The sequence below is a fragment of the Phascolarctos cinereus genome, unplaced genomic scaffold, assembly GCF_003287225.1.
Source record: "Phascolarctos cinereus isolate Bilbo 61053 unplaced genomic scaffold, phaCin_HiC Scaffold_726;HRSCAF=1367, whole genome shotgun sequence".
Classification (NCBI taxonomy): domain Eukaryota; kingdom Metazoa; phylum Chordata; class Mammalia; order Diprotodontia; family Phascolarctidae; genus Phascolarctos; species Phascolarctos cinereus.
In genome coordinates this window covers 23,614,222-23,631,049 of record NW_027556098.1, presented here as the reverse complement: position 1 = coordinate 23,631,049, position 16,828 = coordinate 23,614,222, and the positions used below count along the sequence as shown (strand labels likewise).

The 16,828-nt window shown below is 39.7% G+C and overlaps 1 protein-coding gene across 6 annotated transcripts in view; it reads right to left on the bottom strand.

Annotated features, from left to right (window-relative positions):
• ZBED1 (zinc finger BED-type containing 1) overlaps nt 1-1,191 on the bottom strand; it is a 356,755-nt gene extending 355,564 nt beyond the window's left edge. For 4 of the 6 annotated variants that reach the window (XR_002325748.2, XR_002325749.2, XM_020992741.2 and 1 more), the window contains exon 1: nt 742-830. Coding sequence is in view for 1 of the 6 variants with exons in the window: in XM_020992743.2 (XP_020848402.2) it covers nt 742-850 (109 nt within the window). In the remaining 5 variants the exon portion in view is untranslated. Of the gene's footprint in view, nt 1-741 lie in introns of all 6 variants that reach the window. The other 2 variants (XM_020992743.2, XM_020992739.2) reach the window with 2 other exon arrangements.
• Nucleotides 1,192-16,828: the final 15,637 nt, after the last annotated feature.

The window sequence follows — 16,828 nt, the reverse complement described above, 5'->3', positions numbered from 1 at the left end:
TTACAGGCTCCGCCTAACGTGCTCCCGCCCCCCACCACGCACCAGCCCAGCAGGGGTCGGCAGAGCCAGGGGGGGCAGAAAGCTCATTTTTTTCGGCCAGGCCAAGGTCAAGGTTTCGGGTGCTGCGGCTGCAAAGCCAGCCCCCGGGGTTCCCCCGCTCTCCTCCTCTCTCCTTATCCTCAATTCCCCAGGTCACAGACTGAGGGGGAGAGGGGGAGGAGTAGAGCAAAGCAGAAAAGGGGACTCTTCTCTCTGCCACCTTTACCCCCCACCCAGGTCCCGGGCTGCTGCTTCCAACAACAGAACAAACCACTCCATCCAGGCCGGGTCGGACGGAGGAGGAGGCTGCAGAGGACTCGGGGAAAGGCAAAGGAGTGGGGGAAGAACACACACATACGCACATACACGCACACGCACACGCACACGCACACCCCCCAGGGGAGGAAAGTTCGCAGGCTGCCGAAAGAAGAAAGGCACCGCCGAGAAAGCGAGGCCCAGAATCAGGGTCCAGCCTCCCCCACACCCCTAGCCTCCGTAATAAAGGAGGAACGAGAAGGAACACCCTCTTCTCTCCTTCCTCCGCCCTCCCCCAACACACACACACACACACACACACACACACACACACACACACACACACACACACACACACACACACCCCTCTCCCAGATGCCCCGGACCACACCTGACACACACATGCCGGAGAGTCCCGAGGAAACCAAGCGGGGCCCATTTGCTAACCTGGCAGAGAGAAGCCGTAGCGGCAGCGCTGGTAGAGCTGCGACAGGATCACGAGCACGCCCGCATAATGGACCCTGAAGGCCGGGAGGATCCGAGACAATAGCGACATGGCTGCTCCCCTTCCTCTTCCTCCTCCTCCTCCTCCTCCTCCTCTCCGCCGCGCAGACGGGAGGGGTGGCGGCGGCCCTGCCTCTGCCTCCGGCCTGGCCTGGCCCGCACCGCCGAGCCCACACCCAGCGGAAGCGAGCACTCCTCGCCCGCACAGTTCAGCTAGCGGCGGCCGCCGGCTCTGGAAGTCTGAAGCGGGACTCTGCCCCGATCCCGACCCCGGGCGCCTCGCCCTTCCCCTTGAGGGCGAGGCCGGGGGTGGGCGCGACGCCGCTCTGCCCCCAGCCCGCCTCCGCCCCGGGCTCCTGGGTCCGGCCGCCCCGTGGTCACCCCAAGTCCCCGGGTCTGAACCAGCCCCTCCCCCGCCCCCGCCCCCGGAGCTTTCAAGGGCCTTTTCTGCCCCGCGGCTTCTGGGCATTGGCCGCGGGCTGGAGCCGACTGCTTTGTGTGGTCCAGGACCCCAGAGACGTGGTGGAAGTGGAGGTTGGGGGAAGTAGGCCCCGGTAAAGAGGCCCCCCAGAGGCCGAAACTGAGGGGAAAGGTAGGGGCGACCAGGGTGCCATTTTTAAAGGCTGCTGATGCGTGAAGACAGGTGGAAACCAACCTCTGCCCCTCCTCAGAGGGTCCAAGGAGACACCACTCCCACATGTGACTCACCAGAGGCCAGGGACCCTCTTTTTGCATTCCCAGCGCTTAGCAGGGCCTGGCACGTAGTTAGCGTTTAATAAATGTTTATTGATTAATTAAAATCAAACTTCTGCCCTCTCCTTAGAGAAGGTCCATTGCAGACATAACCAGCATTTGAAAACCTTGAGACCAAGGACTGGCTTTTTGCCTCTTTTTGCATCCCAGTGCTTAGCACAGTGCCTGGCATGTAGTAATAGTTTAATAAATTTTATTGATTGATTGAAATCAAACCTCTGCCCTCTCCTTAGAAGATCCATTGGAGACACAACTTGTACACGTGATTGACCAGAGGCCAGGGGACTGTCTTTTTACCTTTTTTGGCATCTTCAGTGAGGTCCTTTAATAAATGTTGATTGGTTAATTATTAATATACTTAAACTAAAACCACTGGTTCTGTTTTCCCCATTTGCTCTCTCACAGTATCTTTTCCAAGAGCCACTTTAGTCAGTCAAGAAATGTTTATTAAGCATTTAGGAAGTGCTGGGTGTGTTTACAAAGAAAAGTCAAAAAGATGACTGCACTGGAGGACCTCTAGTTCTAATGAGGGAAACCAAATAAAAATAACTATGTACATTCAAAACATATGCAACAGGGCATATGTAAGGTAGTCTCCAAAGGAAGGCATTAGCAGTAGGGATGACCAGGAAAGGCCTCTTGCAGAAGGTAGGATTTGATCAGTCTTGGAGGAAGCAAAGGATGCCAAGAGGCAGAGATGGGGAAGAAGAGAGCATTTCAGTATCTGAATTCAGTCAACTGCCTCTAAAATTCTAGAGTTCAATGGCATGAAATAGATGTGACTGTGAGTTCCAGAAAGATGTGCCAGTGGCAGATCCCACACTAAGCTGAAAGGGCTTCAAGTATGGACCCCCCCCCATGAAATGTAGTTTTGCTAAAAGACTAATCTAGCCAATTTTCCAGAACCTCATCACCAGGTTAGCTTCAGGATAATTAAATGTTTTGCACACAGGGACTGTCAAGGATGATCTACTAGGTCACATTGAGCATTTAAGATCTTTAAAGGTAGAAATGAGTGCCCATGACAAGGAAATTACAGATTGTTGAAGTCTTGTCAAGCATTCAGTCCAACTCATTCAGTCTTCACTTATTTCCTCTCTCAAGAACCATTAAAATGGAAATGATAGTGAAGAGCACTTTTGAATAAGAAGAAATAAATTCCATTGGCCTTTGGAAGGCAGCCTGAAACACACAGAAAATAAAGGTGAAAGAGTGTGCAGCACAGGCCCTTGGTACAAGTTGTATTAGTAAGCAATATAAATGATATGCAAATCAGCTAAGAACAGTATAAATTATACATAATAGATAAGAACAGTACACATTATAATAATATATTTAAAAGGTCATAGATTCTCAACAAAATATGAATGTTTATCATATTACTCAATGCCTTTTTCATCTAGCAACTCCGATCTAATTAATACCACAGCTTTATGAAGCAGATCCTGCAGTCAGCAGATATATTACAACCTAAACATCAGGTCTTCATACAATACTGCCTTCTATAGAAAGAAATAGAAACTATGAAGGTGCGTCTCATTGGTTTTCACTCTGGGCACTGGTGTGAAATTGAAATTTTTAATTCTGTTGTGTTAAGACTTAAGCTAGATTTAATATTCCCCTTTGCGGTTTCTTACCTTTGCAAGTTTACTCAGGTAACCTTAGGTCACTTGGGTCACAATTCTATTTTTGTGATTCTAGTGACTGGTATCTTCACCCTTGTTTCATGACTTGACCTTCCAATCAGTCTTTTACTTTATGGCCAATCAGAAGAAGACACACCTATGCTGCTCAAGATTTTGCTCTGTCATCTTGTTAATCACTATAAAAGACCCTGTCAGCCCTCATTCTGTGTCTTTGGTCATTGAGAGGCATTGACCCTATTTATTTGCAGTCTAAACTAGCCTTGCTAATAAATGGATCTCAGAACTTTGTTAGAATTTCTTTCATTAATCCACAGACAAATAAAAGGAAAAACTAATCAATAAAATGGGGAAAAGATTTCATATACCATACCCAATCTTCTAACCACATGTCCTAGTAAAGTGTCATTGCTTAGCTTAACTCTAATTTCTTCCTAAACATACCTTTATGGGTGAGCTAATACTTGGCCTCCTTGGAATCTGAAGCCTTTTAGCATCTGGGGATGATAGCATCATAAAAGGATGTTTTATTCACGTAGGAGCATAATTTCAGAGTTAAAAGGAAGCTTACAGATTATCTCATACAATACCCTCATTTTACAATCGAGGAAACTGAGGCCCAAAGAAATAAGATGAGTTACCCTGGGTTACACAAAAGCAGGCTAGCCTTTGGTCATCACAGGCAAATACTTGTCAATCCATCTATGGTATGCACACCTGTGCAGTAGGAAGGCCTTATGCCCTCAAAACTACAAGGTGGTGGTAGAAGCTAATATACCAATGCATTCTTGGTAAACCAACCGATAACATCTGGGGCAGAGGAGAAGATATTAATGTATTACCAAATTATTCCCCTTGTATATTGTTCAAGGATACCAAAACCTCCTATCTTTTTTAAAAAAACCCAAAGTAGGGTCAGCTAGGTGGTGAAGTGGATAGAGAACTGGCCTTGGATTCAGGAGGACCTGAGTTCAAATCCAGCCTCAGACACATAACACTTACTAGCTATGTGACCCTGGGCAAGTCACTTAGCCCCATTGCCTAGCCAAATAAAAAAAAAATCCCAAAGTAATCTTACAAAAGGACAAAGTTAATTGAGTGTTTAAGCTGGGGAGTTATTGGCTAACCAGGATTTCAAGACTGCTCTTCTGACTCTCAGTCCAGTCCTGTTCTTTGACATTGGGAACACTGGTCTGAGGATAGGATTTACAATTACAAATCATCTTAGAGATAATACAACAAACCTTTATTAAGCTCTTACCACTGTGCTATGTACTAGGAATACAAGTACAAAGCATGAAATAATCCCTACTCAATATGAGTTTACATTCTAAATGGGGAAATACATTCATATGAAAACATATGCAACATAAAAATAAAATATTTTATATAAATGTATGCATACAAGTGTGTGCATATATATGTACACAAAAATGTGTGTGTGTATACACACACAGAGCTTAAATGCAATGCACTATGGGAAGAAGGGCACTAGCAGCCTAGGGATCAAGAGAGGCTTCATATAGAATATTATGTCTGAGCTGCTTCTTAAGGGAAGACAGGGACTTTACAAAACTGAGGTAAGGAGAGAGTGCATTCCAGGCATAGGGTATGTTCATTGCAAAAGCAAAGAGTTGGGAGATACAGTAATATGAGTGAGGAACAGAGAGAAGACCAGATAAGGAAATTGATGCTCAGAATGTTTCAGTGACTTGCCCAAGGTCACACACATACTAAGCAGCAGAACAAGGATTTGAACCTAGGTCCTATTACTTCGAATCCAGTGCTCTTTTCATTTGCTTTTATCCAGGGCAAGACACTTTCCTTTATTTTTAGGATAAGTGAGGAGATACACTAAGGGAGCTTTCAAAGAAAAAAGAAATGTTGATTCCTATTGCCAGTATGTGGTCCCTGAGTCAAGGCAAAACTCAAAAATTTAATGAGGCTGACTTCTGCCTAGCAACAATAAGAGGTTGGCCTAAATCTAAATCTACCCAGTAACAGGGGCCTCTATCTGCTGACAAGAAAACCTTGTTATTTTCTATGTACGTGACTAACCCCTATGGTTTATGCCCATATCCTTGAATGTTGCAAGTTAAGTTCCCTGTTTTGTGACCACATCCCTGAACTGTTTTGTAAAGTACCCAGCACACCTGCTTCCCCTTTCCTGTCTCCCTTTACACACCTGTTTCCTCCTTTCCTGGGGTTAACAGCCCAGATAGGAGCATACCCCTCCCCAGGTGAGTGCCCAAAACTTGGGTATAAAAGCAAGCTTCTGTCTTCATCTCAAACTGCTAGTACTCCTAAGGATTAGCCTGCTGCTTTTGGATCAATAAAGCCCTCTTGCTTCTTGAATTCTTTCCGGACAACCAGACTCCAAATTTCATCTACCTCTTCACATTCACTCGAGGGCATTTTGTTTTCAACGAATTGAAATCCTTAGGTTTCCCTGACTCCCATCTAGCCTCACTTCTTCTTTGTCAAGTCTCCACCTAGATATGCCAGGACCTGTTTACCAAGTATGTATTAACATGCTGACATTTCCTTTTATTTTTAATTCTTTAGGGCACAGTGTGTACCACATTGCTGGTCACACCGAAGATGATCAGTTTGTGTAAGTTGTCATTAGCAACTGGCTGCTTAACTTTTTTTTTTTTTCAGTATTGGTTTGCATTTTCTTTCTCTGGAGGAGAGTAATGATAACTGTCCTGCAGGTAATAAGATAGAGTTTTCCATTTGTTTGGTTTTGGTTTGTTTTTTCCCCAGAGGAAAGGAAAATGATTAGGGTAGAGGATGTACAATGCATTTACTTGGACTTTTAATATGAAGCCTCTGGACATTGTTTCACATTCAAAAGTATTTGAAGTAGAGGTCATACAGCTGATACGGGGGAAGTCCAGGATTTAAAAGAATAGGTAGAAACTTAGAGGCTCTCTGTGGATAGCATTTCTTTTAGCCTTCCATTTTTGTTTAGTTGTTGCTGACTTCATGACCCATTTTGGGGTTTTCTTGGCAAAGATACTGAAGTGGTTTATCATTTTCTTCTCTAGCTCATTTTACAGATGAGAAAACTGAGTCAAGCAGGGTTAAGTGACTTGCACAGGGTCACAGAGCTGGTGTCTGAGACCAGATTTGAACTCAGATCTTCCTGACTCCAGGCCCAGTACTCTACTCATTGTACCACCAAACTGCCATTTTTCTTACAGATGGAAAAAGTAGAATTTAACATGTGAGAAAACACAGGGACAAGACTGATAGACCCCTTCCAGAAAAGGGAAGCAAAGACACCTAGGTGTTAAAGTGGGTAGAGCACTGGCCCTGAAGTCAGGAGGACCTTGGTTCAAATTTGGCCTCAGACACTTATTAGCTGTGTGACCCACTGCAAATCACTTAACCTCAGTTACCTCAAGAATGAAAACAAAAACAGAAAAGGGAGGTAGCAATATGTTGTTGTTTTTTAGAAAGAACAATGGCCTGAGAGTCAAGAAATCTAGGTTCATAATCCTACCACTAACTCTCTGTGTAACCTTGGGCAAATCACAACCTTTTACAGTCCTCTATTTCTTTATCTGTAAAATGACTAACTCATCTCAATTCCCCATATAGCTTTAAAATTCTGTGATTCTGTAACTGGGAATGGAGAGTAGCCAAGACAGAAGGAACAGAAGTTAGAGAATACTGGAAAGGGAGAGAGAGAAGGTTAGGTAGTCTGAGGCCCTCTGGTGGCCCTCCTCACAGTTAGAGTAAGGAAACTTCTTGGGGAGAATAGCTGTTTATAAATGTTTGTACTGTGGGGGACCTTCTTTTAAAATAGTTACCTTATCTTGAGTTATTCTTATGCTTGGTTAGCTCCAAGTAGGGTAAATCTTGAATAAAGATAGGCAGAGCTGTACAACATTGGACATGGAGTCAGAATGTCTTGAGTTCAAATGCAGTCTCAAACATCATATGACCCTGGGAAGGTCACTTAATCTTTTTATGCCTCAGATACCTCATCTGTAAAATGCAAATTATAATAGCACCCATCTCCCAGGGTTGTTTTGAGGATAAAATGAGCTAATATTTGTAAAGTGTTTTGCAAACTTTAAGATGCTATATAAATGCTAGCTATTATTATTAATCGCTATGGGTCTTATTTAGCTAAAATGCTGTACTACATTGTAATATTTATAGCTCATCCTAAATTATACTGACCAAGTGTTATACAACTTATCTAATGGGGGAGAGGGAGAGACAGAGAGGAAACTTCAAAGATCACTGTGGACAAAAATATTCTCTACCTTCAATATTTTGTGAAAATGTCAGGTTCACTTACATCAATTTCTATAAATAAGATAAATTCATTAGGTTTTTTTCTTCACACTGACTGCAATAGAACTGTGTTTTTATGCATTATATTTGTGTATTTGTTTCCTGTTATAAATTATAATTCCTTAAGCCTGGAAACCTTACTCAGTGGTGTAAAGGACATCATCAGAAAAAAAAATGTATTAAATGTATTAAAAAAAATTCAGAGGAACATAGAAAAAACATCAGATGTCATTTAGCAAGTTCAAAGAACAACTCGTGTGGTCCATTGGTATCCACATATATATGAAGAGCAATTGAACATGTTTGGTGGACCTCTGAGATACATTGATGGAAGGAACATGGTAGAAAGCTGAACGTGATGGATGGACATGACCAGGTTGAGATCTGCATCTTTGGAGAGACTGCTCACATCAATGAGATCACAGATCCAGTGGAATATTGAACTATATGAGCTGGGATTGTGACTACATTTGCTTTACATACTATTCAAAATTATATAGTACGTGCATGAAGCTTATTGTTTTCTTTGTGATGGCAATAAAAGTAGAAATTAACCATTCACTCCTTAGCATGTGCATTCTCTTCAGATTATTTACCTACTTGGTGATCCCTTTGCAAATTTTGTACTATTGTCATCCAAAATCACAGTTGCTGTATTTACCAATAGAACAAATGGAAAATAAAAATGGTTGTTGTATATCTTAGTACATTTTTAGTTGGTATACTCAAAAGTGTAGTCTGGACCTGCATACTACTGTATAGAATTTTCCTCCCTAGCAGTCATGATCACAGTCAGTCACAACCTTCCAATAGTAGCATAGCTATTTTCTACTATATTATCATGATAAAAAAAAAAAAGTTCTTGGTTTTGAATGTACAAGGCCTATACCTGGTACAAATTGCCTTAGCTACTTTCATTATCTTGAAAAGTCCTTCTTTAAGATTATATTTAACCATAAATAATAGCCAAAGGACTCAGATTTGCCCACTTTCCTCTTCTACAATATATAGTTTATAATATAGGCCCTATCTACTCATTGTGCTGCTATTAGAAAAAGCTAACACTAGAGCTATATGAAAACCCTAACACTGTAGAACTACTAACTTTTCATCAGCAGCAGCATCATAATTTTTAGTTCTCTCAGTTACTTCTTTCCTCTTTGCTCCAAGTAACTTCATCATGCCAGTACTTCCCAGGATGAGCCTCAATTTCCCTTAATATTCAATTCCAGGTTGGGAACTTGACAGAATACCATTCCCATGCTCTCCACCCATCTCTAACATATGGTGATAAGAAGAGAATGGTAATGCAAGATCAAAGGTCAAATTAGGATTCTTCTTGGATATGCCATGAAGAAAACAATACAAAAATTAAAATACAGCCTGTATAATGCATAGCTTTCGGCAATATCCCTGCCAGTCACTATCCTTAGTCTTGTATTTCTTTGATGGAATCATCTACCTCAGGAAAATTACTGTTTCCATTAAGAGGCCTTACTTAAGGCCTAAGGCTCCACTGTTCAGGAAGAGCATTCCCCTGAGAAAGCTTTCCAGAGCTAAGGGTCATTTTCATGCCACTCTGAGGCATCAGTCAGTCAACTAGCATTGATTAAGTGTCTACTAGTTCTAGACATCTTGCTAGGCAATGGGGGGATTAAAAAAAGGGAAAAACAAACAAAAAACCCCAAAGCATTCTTTGATCTCAAGAGGTTTACAGTCTAATGAGAGACAACATGCAAACAATTATGTATAAATAAGGTATGTACAGGATAAATGTAGTGGGGGGGGTAGTCTCAGAGGAAAGGCACAATGATTAAGGAGGACTAAGAAAGGCTTACTACAGAAGGTGGGACTTAGAGGCTTGAAGGAAGCCAGTGAAGCGAAGACAGAAATGAGGAGGGAGGGAATTCCAGGCATGGGAGGAAGCCAGTGAAAATTCAGTCAGGAGAGGAAGTAGAGTTAGTATCTGAGGAACAGCAAGGAGACCAGTTTTACTGGATCATGGAGCACATGGAGAGGAATAAGGTGTAAGAAGAATGGAAGGAAAGCTAGCATGGGTCCATGTTGTGAAGGGCTTTAAATGCCAAACAAGATTTTATATTTGATCCTAGAGGTGATAGAAACCACTGGAATTTGTTGAATGGGAGGGGGGAAGGGAGAGGGGAAACTGAGCTTTAGGTAGATCAATTTGACAGCTGAGTGGGGGGGTGGACTAAAATGGGGAGAGATTGGGGGGGAGGGAGACCAACTAGCAGGCTATTGAAATAGTCCAGGCCACCAATATGGTGACAATATCAGAGCAGAGAAAGGGGTGAGGGTTGTATATGAGAGATATGATGAAAGTAGAGCCAACAGGACTAGTTGGACATGGGAAGTGAGGGAGGGTGAGGAGTAGAGATTAACAGCTAGGTTGGGAGCCTGGGTGATTGGGAGGATACTAGTGCAGTAATTGACCAATAATAAGCAAGTTAGAAAAGACTTTTGTGGAGGACTCAGTCATGTCTTCCACCTGAGGATGGGACTAGTTGAGGGCCCCATTGCTAGACTGACCATAGAGTGGTAAATTTTTTCAGCCACTGCAATTCAGTCATCTAATAAGGAGACAGAGACAGGATACAACTTGTGTTGGTTGAGGGATTCCTTCAAAGAAGGAAATAACAGGTGGTTTTTTTTACATCAAAGTGTGTTTGAGTCTTCGAATCATAATATAGATACAGAAGACCAGGGTTCAAATCTAAACTCTGCCACTTACTATCTCTGTGACCTTGGCCAACTTACTTTCCCTTTCTGGGCCTTAGTTTTCTCATCTGTAAAACGAGGGAGTTGGACTACATTACCTCAGAGGTCCCCTCCAGCTTTAAATCTATGATCCCATTCAATGAAATTATTATATTACATGGTTTATATGACTAATTATCCCTGGTTCTAATACTGAATGATCCTTCCCTTAGTTCTGGCAAGATACAACTACATGCCTTTCTCCTACGTGAAAACAATCCTTTCTCTCACTCATCCGTAGAATGGACACCCTAAAGCAGCTGGACTTATGCCTGGCTGTGCTTAGAGAATTAAGTCAGAACTAAACTCCCAGGTGTGCAGTGACTCAAACTAGTGTGCTTCACATAATGCTAAAAACCAAGGATGAACCCTTTGAGCTCTTGTTCATGATTTTTTGTTTTGTTTTGTTTTCCTATTTTCTAAGCTCTACCTGTAGAATAGGTTCTCCCCATCTTCTCCCCCTCCCAGCTACCTTGATGATTTAAAGTAGGGTGGGAAGAGCTTTTATTTTTTTTTTTTTATATTTTCACTATGTTGTTATTTGTTGTTGTTCATTCATTTCAGTCGTGTCTGACTCTTTGTGACCCCGTTTGTGTTTTTCTTGGCAAAGACACTGGAGTGGTTTGTCATTTCCTTCTCCAGCTCATTTTACAGATGAAGAAACTGAGGCAAATAGTGTTAAGTGACATCCAGGGTGACACAGCTACTAAGTGTCTGAGGCCAGATTTGATTTCAGGAAGATGAGTCTTCCTGACTCTAAGCTCATCACTATCCACTGCTCTACCTAACTGCCCTTTTCAGTATGTTCAATAGACTAATAGAAGAGACTAAAGAGCAAAATCTATTTAAAAGTACACATAATCATTGTTACAGTACTTTTATTGAATTTAGCATGACATTGGGGAATATCAGAAAGTAACATATCCCTCTTGGAGTTTTCCTCTAAGTTTCTCATTAAAGAAAATAGTTTTGTTGATATGTTTTGTTTTTTCATTACAGACATTTATAGATTACTCCCAGTTCATGAGAGGTCTCTTATAAGAAAGTATAGCAATTGAGTAAAACCATTATAATAGTTATCTCATCTCATATCTGTAACATCTACCATCTCTCAATAAAATGTTAACATTAATCTATTTTCTCACTGTCTAACCCCACTAGAACACACAAGAAAAGAAAAATAAAATGTTTGTAACATAGTTGATCAAAACAAAAATCTCTCACTGACTATATACACACACATGGACACACATACGTGTGTTTGTATAAACTTACATGTGTAAAAAAATATGGATGGTCTCATTTTGCATTCTAAATCAATCCCCTCTCTGTAACAAAAAGCACGTTTCATCACTGGTCCTCTAGAATCAAGAATGGTCATTGTATTAATAATAGTTCTTACAACTTTCGAAGTTTTTTGTGTAGGGTTATTGTTATAGTTCACGTTGTTCTGGTTTTGCTTTTTTCATTCTTCATAAGAGAGATTTCATAAGAATCTCCCAAATTGTTCATTTTTATAATATTGATGTTCTGTTATCTGTTGCTCTTATGGCCCTGCTTAGTTCACTTTGAATCAGTTGATATAAGTCTTTTCATGTCTTTTTAAAATCTTCCATTTCCTCATTTCTTATCAGTACTCCATCACTTTCTTATCCCACAACTTATTCAGCCATTCCTCAACTGATGCTCATTCTCTTAGTTTCCAATTTTTTTGGCCACCAAAAGAGATGTTAAAAATATTTCTGCAAAGATAAGCTCCAAATGAATATGTAACCTAGATATAAAAGGTCACACCCTAAAAAACTTAGAGAAACATGGGGCAAATTACCTATCAGTTTATGGATAGTGGAAAAGTTCATGACCAAACAAGAAATAGTGAAGATCATAGAAGATAAAATGTATAATTCTGAGTGCATGAAATTTAAAAGTGCACAAAGAAATCTAATAAAGCTAAGATTAAAATGGAAAAAAACGGGGGAAAGTCTTTGCAGTAAATTTATCTGATGAAAGTCTAAATTCTAAGCTATGTAAGGTATTGATTCAAATTTATAAGAAAATGAGCCATTTACCATTTGATAAATGGTCTAAGGATATGAACAGATAGTTCTCAAGGGAAGAAACCCAAGCTATCTATAGCCACATGAAAAAAATGTTCCAGATCACTATTAGAAATATACAGATTAGCAAAATTCTTAGATTCTACCTCCCATCCGTCAGAGTGACAAAGATGACCAAAAATGCTAAATGAGAAATGTTAGAAGGCTTGTGGGAAGATAGCCACACTGATGCACTAGAGATGGACCTGTGAATGGGTACAGTCATTCAGGAAAACAATTAGGAATTATGCACAAAATTCACCAAATGGTGTGAGTCCTTTGATCCAGCTATTCCTCTACCTTTCTCCCAAAAATAATCTTATGCTGGAGTTCACATCCTCCAGAAAATCCTATGTGTAGTTAATGACAGTAATACTTAGGGATGGCACCACTCACTGTTTCTACTGTTAGTTTTAATACTAATACATAGATTAGTTGAATCCATTAGATTGTAAGCTCCTTGAGGGTAAGAATTATGTTTATCTTTCTTTATATTTCTAGGAACTAGCTCATTTCCTAGAATACAGTAAGCACTTAATAAATGCTTATCTACTTGACTTGAATCTTCTTGTAGCTTAAATAACAAGAAATGCAAAATTGCTTCAGAGCACCTGAGTGCCCTAATGAGGCTTCTGTCTTAATACTAACATAATCTAGGTCAGAAAGAAAGACTATTTCCCTCAGTATATCTTGGATGCCCAGGAAAATATGACTCTGAGGCAGTACTTCTTAATCTGTGATTTGAAAACAATGATAACTGTTATCTCAGAATAATCATTTTCCTTTGTATTCCCATGAATTTTTTAATGAAATTAAAAATATTGTTCTCTAAAGGGTTTCGTGGATTTACCAGGCTATGAAAGAGGTCCATGACCCAGGAAAGGTTAAGAACCCCTGCTTATAAGGATACCTTGTTCATTCTAAGTCACAGGTCAAGAGATATGGCAAGCTTTTGCATATCTTTCTCAGTGTTAAAATGTCAGCAAGAACTGGTATTAGCTTTTAAGTGAAATACAAATTTTTAAATGAAATATAAAATCTGACAAGCTAATGCAAAGTAGTTAACTGTGCAGCATTATACCTTATGGAAAAAGGTGCAATCAATTATAAAATTGTCCAGGTGAAGATGCATTGCCCCTTTGAAAAAAAAAATTGGAACCTTGACGTAGAGTGGAAGATTGATGATGGTTAACACAGATTAAAAGTGGGTGAGATTGTTTTGGCATACATTTTGTAATGAAGACTAGCCCACCTGGTGGAAATATTTACACTTAGGAAAACTGATAGAAAATTGGAGCAGTATGATAAGTTTACTGACCTGTAGGAAATGGAAGACCTTAAAACTGGAATATCTACTTAACCCCCTCCAATTCTTTTAGCGTATTACCCTTTGCTTGTGTTTAAATGTCGTGTTTCCAATCTTAAAATGGAACCTAATGCAGTTTGAATTTAAAATGAGAAATTCAGCTATCTCATTTTTGTTCAGTTAAAAAAACAACAACCACCTTGTCAGAAATTGGAACCTTAACTGTGGTATACCTTAAGGTGAAAAAAAAAAGACTTTATCCATTTTATTAAGATGGTTACCTTAGAATCTAACAAATGCCTCCCATACAAAGTATCCCATTTAGTTATTTTATTTCCTCCCTAGGCACAGAAAATATCTGATATTCAAAAAAACATTTTTCTTATATAAGTTGTCAAGAAAACAAATGTTATGAAATATTTATTTTCCTGAATATTGTTTACTCCTACAAATGTCATCCATTTTTTATAATGCTTTTGATGATATAACCCATTTGTTATGCAATGGCATATTATTTAACATTTGTATAATTGTGTATATTTGTTAATAGAATAACCCCTCAGGAAAATAAGTTTTGACCAGAGTATAGGTATGGGTTAGATCTAGTGTTAGAATTTAAGTACTAATTTAAGCCCAATGGCATCCTTGCTAGCTTCTCCTTACCTATTAGGTAGATCACGTCAAGTTATAATCATTCTTTAATTAGCTGCATTTGTAATTTTATCATTAGTTCTCAAAATTCTTTACAAAAAAGTTTTTATCAGGTGTTTTGGGGCCAAGTTTTGACCACCTCTGACAGTATCAGCTGTATTATCTGGCCAAGTCACTTAAACTCACAGTACCCATGGCAACTCTCTGATACTTAATAGAGAAGGCACTAACTTGCATTGATAGGAGTTTTCTTAATAGGATATTCCTTATGGCAATGAAATAGCAGGTCCTATCCTTGACCCTAACCATTAAAATATTGTGGGAGGTTTTGCCTAATTACCTAAATTTTGTGTTTATGCTATTTTCTATGAGTAAATATGAATCAGGTGTGAAAGGACTTATTAATTATTAAAGAGAGACAATACCAGATATAATGATTTTCTCAGGTATTGAGAAGTCAGACTACTGAAGTCTACTTTGGGTTCCTCCCCCTCCCCCAAATCCCAAGTACCACCTATCCACTCAAATTCCCTAAAGTCTAAAAACTGAAATAAGTAAGCTAAACAAAAGTAAGATTTTGTGCCCAAACTGTGAGAAAAATGGCTTCAACTATACACTTCCTATTGCTGACAGGCAAGACTTATAAACTCATGTTCCCTCTTTCAGACCAACATGTCCTCTAATCCAGTTTAGGTTCCTAGTCAGGGGTGTCAAACTTGGGGCTTGCTGGCTTGTAGACCCCAAAGTGCATCCCGAACAAGATTAAAATGCAATTGGGACATGTTTAACTAAATAAAAATACAACTTAGGTAATGTTAATTTGTGGGTTTCTGTGTCAATATGCAGTAGTGGGGTTCTGTTTGTACTTGAGTTTGACACCATTGGATTGTGTCATATGAACATAGATTTTGAGCTGGACAGGACCTCAGAGATCATCTAGTTCAATACTCCTACACACATACTTTTACAGATGAAAAAATGAAAACCCAGAGAGGTATGACTGCCCAGTATTACACAAACAGTAATTGGCAAAGCTGGGATGTGAATTGAAGTTCTATGACTATAAATTCAGTGTGTCATATTCAACCTCCTTCTGATTGTACCATATGATTTAAGACATGCAATTCTATGTTGTGTCTATATTTGTAGGGGCAGAAAATTATCAGAATTAGCTTTGTGAGGACAGAATATTTCTCATTCTACTTCTTGGTTGAATCAGTTGTGTTTTTTGAATGAGTTGTTACCCACAGAAACTCAAAGACTTCAACTGTTTCAGTTGTATTCTTGTGTAGCAACATAGGAATAATTGGTTCAGATGATCAATCAATCAAAAAAAATTTATTCAGCACCTACTATATGCTAGGCACTGTACTAAGCATTGGAGGTACAAAAAGAGACAAAAAGTTTCTGTCCTTAAGGAACTTGCAGTCTAATGGGAGAGAGAACATGTAAACAAATACATATCAAGCAATCTATATACAGGATAAATAAGAAATAATTAACAGAAGAAAGGCACTGGAATTAATAAAGGTTGAGGAAGGCTTCTTGTAAAATGTGGGATTTTATTGGAAACTTAAAGGAAGCTGAGGGGTCACTAGTCAAAGCTGAGGAGGGAGAGCATTCCAGGCATAGCGGACAGCCAGAGAGAATTCCCCAAGCTGAGAGTTGCTTGTGGAACAGCCAGGACAAGAAAAGAACTGGCCATTATCTATTCCAAATGGGTGCCATGTTAAATCTCATTGATAGATAATAAGCCTTGTTATCACCCCAATTGATATTCAGTAGTAGGAAATGAACAATAAAAGTCAAGCTAACAATTTATAATTTGTGCTTTCAGTCATGTCCAATTCTTCACCACCCTATTTAGGGTTTTCTTGGCCAAGATACTAGAGTGGTTTTCCATTTCCCTCTCCAGCTCATTTTATAGATGAGGAAAGTGAAGCAAACAGGGTTAAGTGACTTACCCAGAGTCACACAGCTAGTAAGTGTCTGAGGCCAGATTTTAATTCAAGAAGATGAGTTATGATTAATTTACAGTTAATTCTAGGGCTGAGACAAAAGTCTCTGAAATACACCATATCACCGTATCCTTGATTCACACTATTATGCCTACATGTTGAAATAAGGTCTTTTAACATAGGACTTATAAGATACCACGGCATCTTGAGTATTTTAGTTCCAAGGTATAATGGAGGAAATCATTCTATTCAAATGTCTCATTTCAAACTTTCTGGTCCCAGTGATTGGTATCAGGTCAGCTTTTCCAAAGCCATTTTGAAGACTGCACATGCAATATTTTCCCCCATGATATTTACTATTTCTGTATTACTTAGTACAAAATGCCCATGTTTTCTAGAAACTTGACCTGATTCAAGGGGCCCCAAAATTTTAATTTCCCTAGAGCTTTATAATTACTAGATAGCATAACTTGATAAAGGGGGCCCTCATTCTAATTCTGAATTCTCAAAATAGAGAAGCAGGGAGTTGGGGCA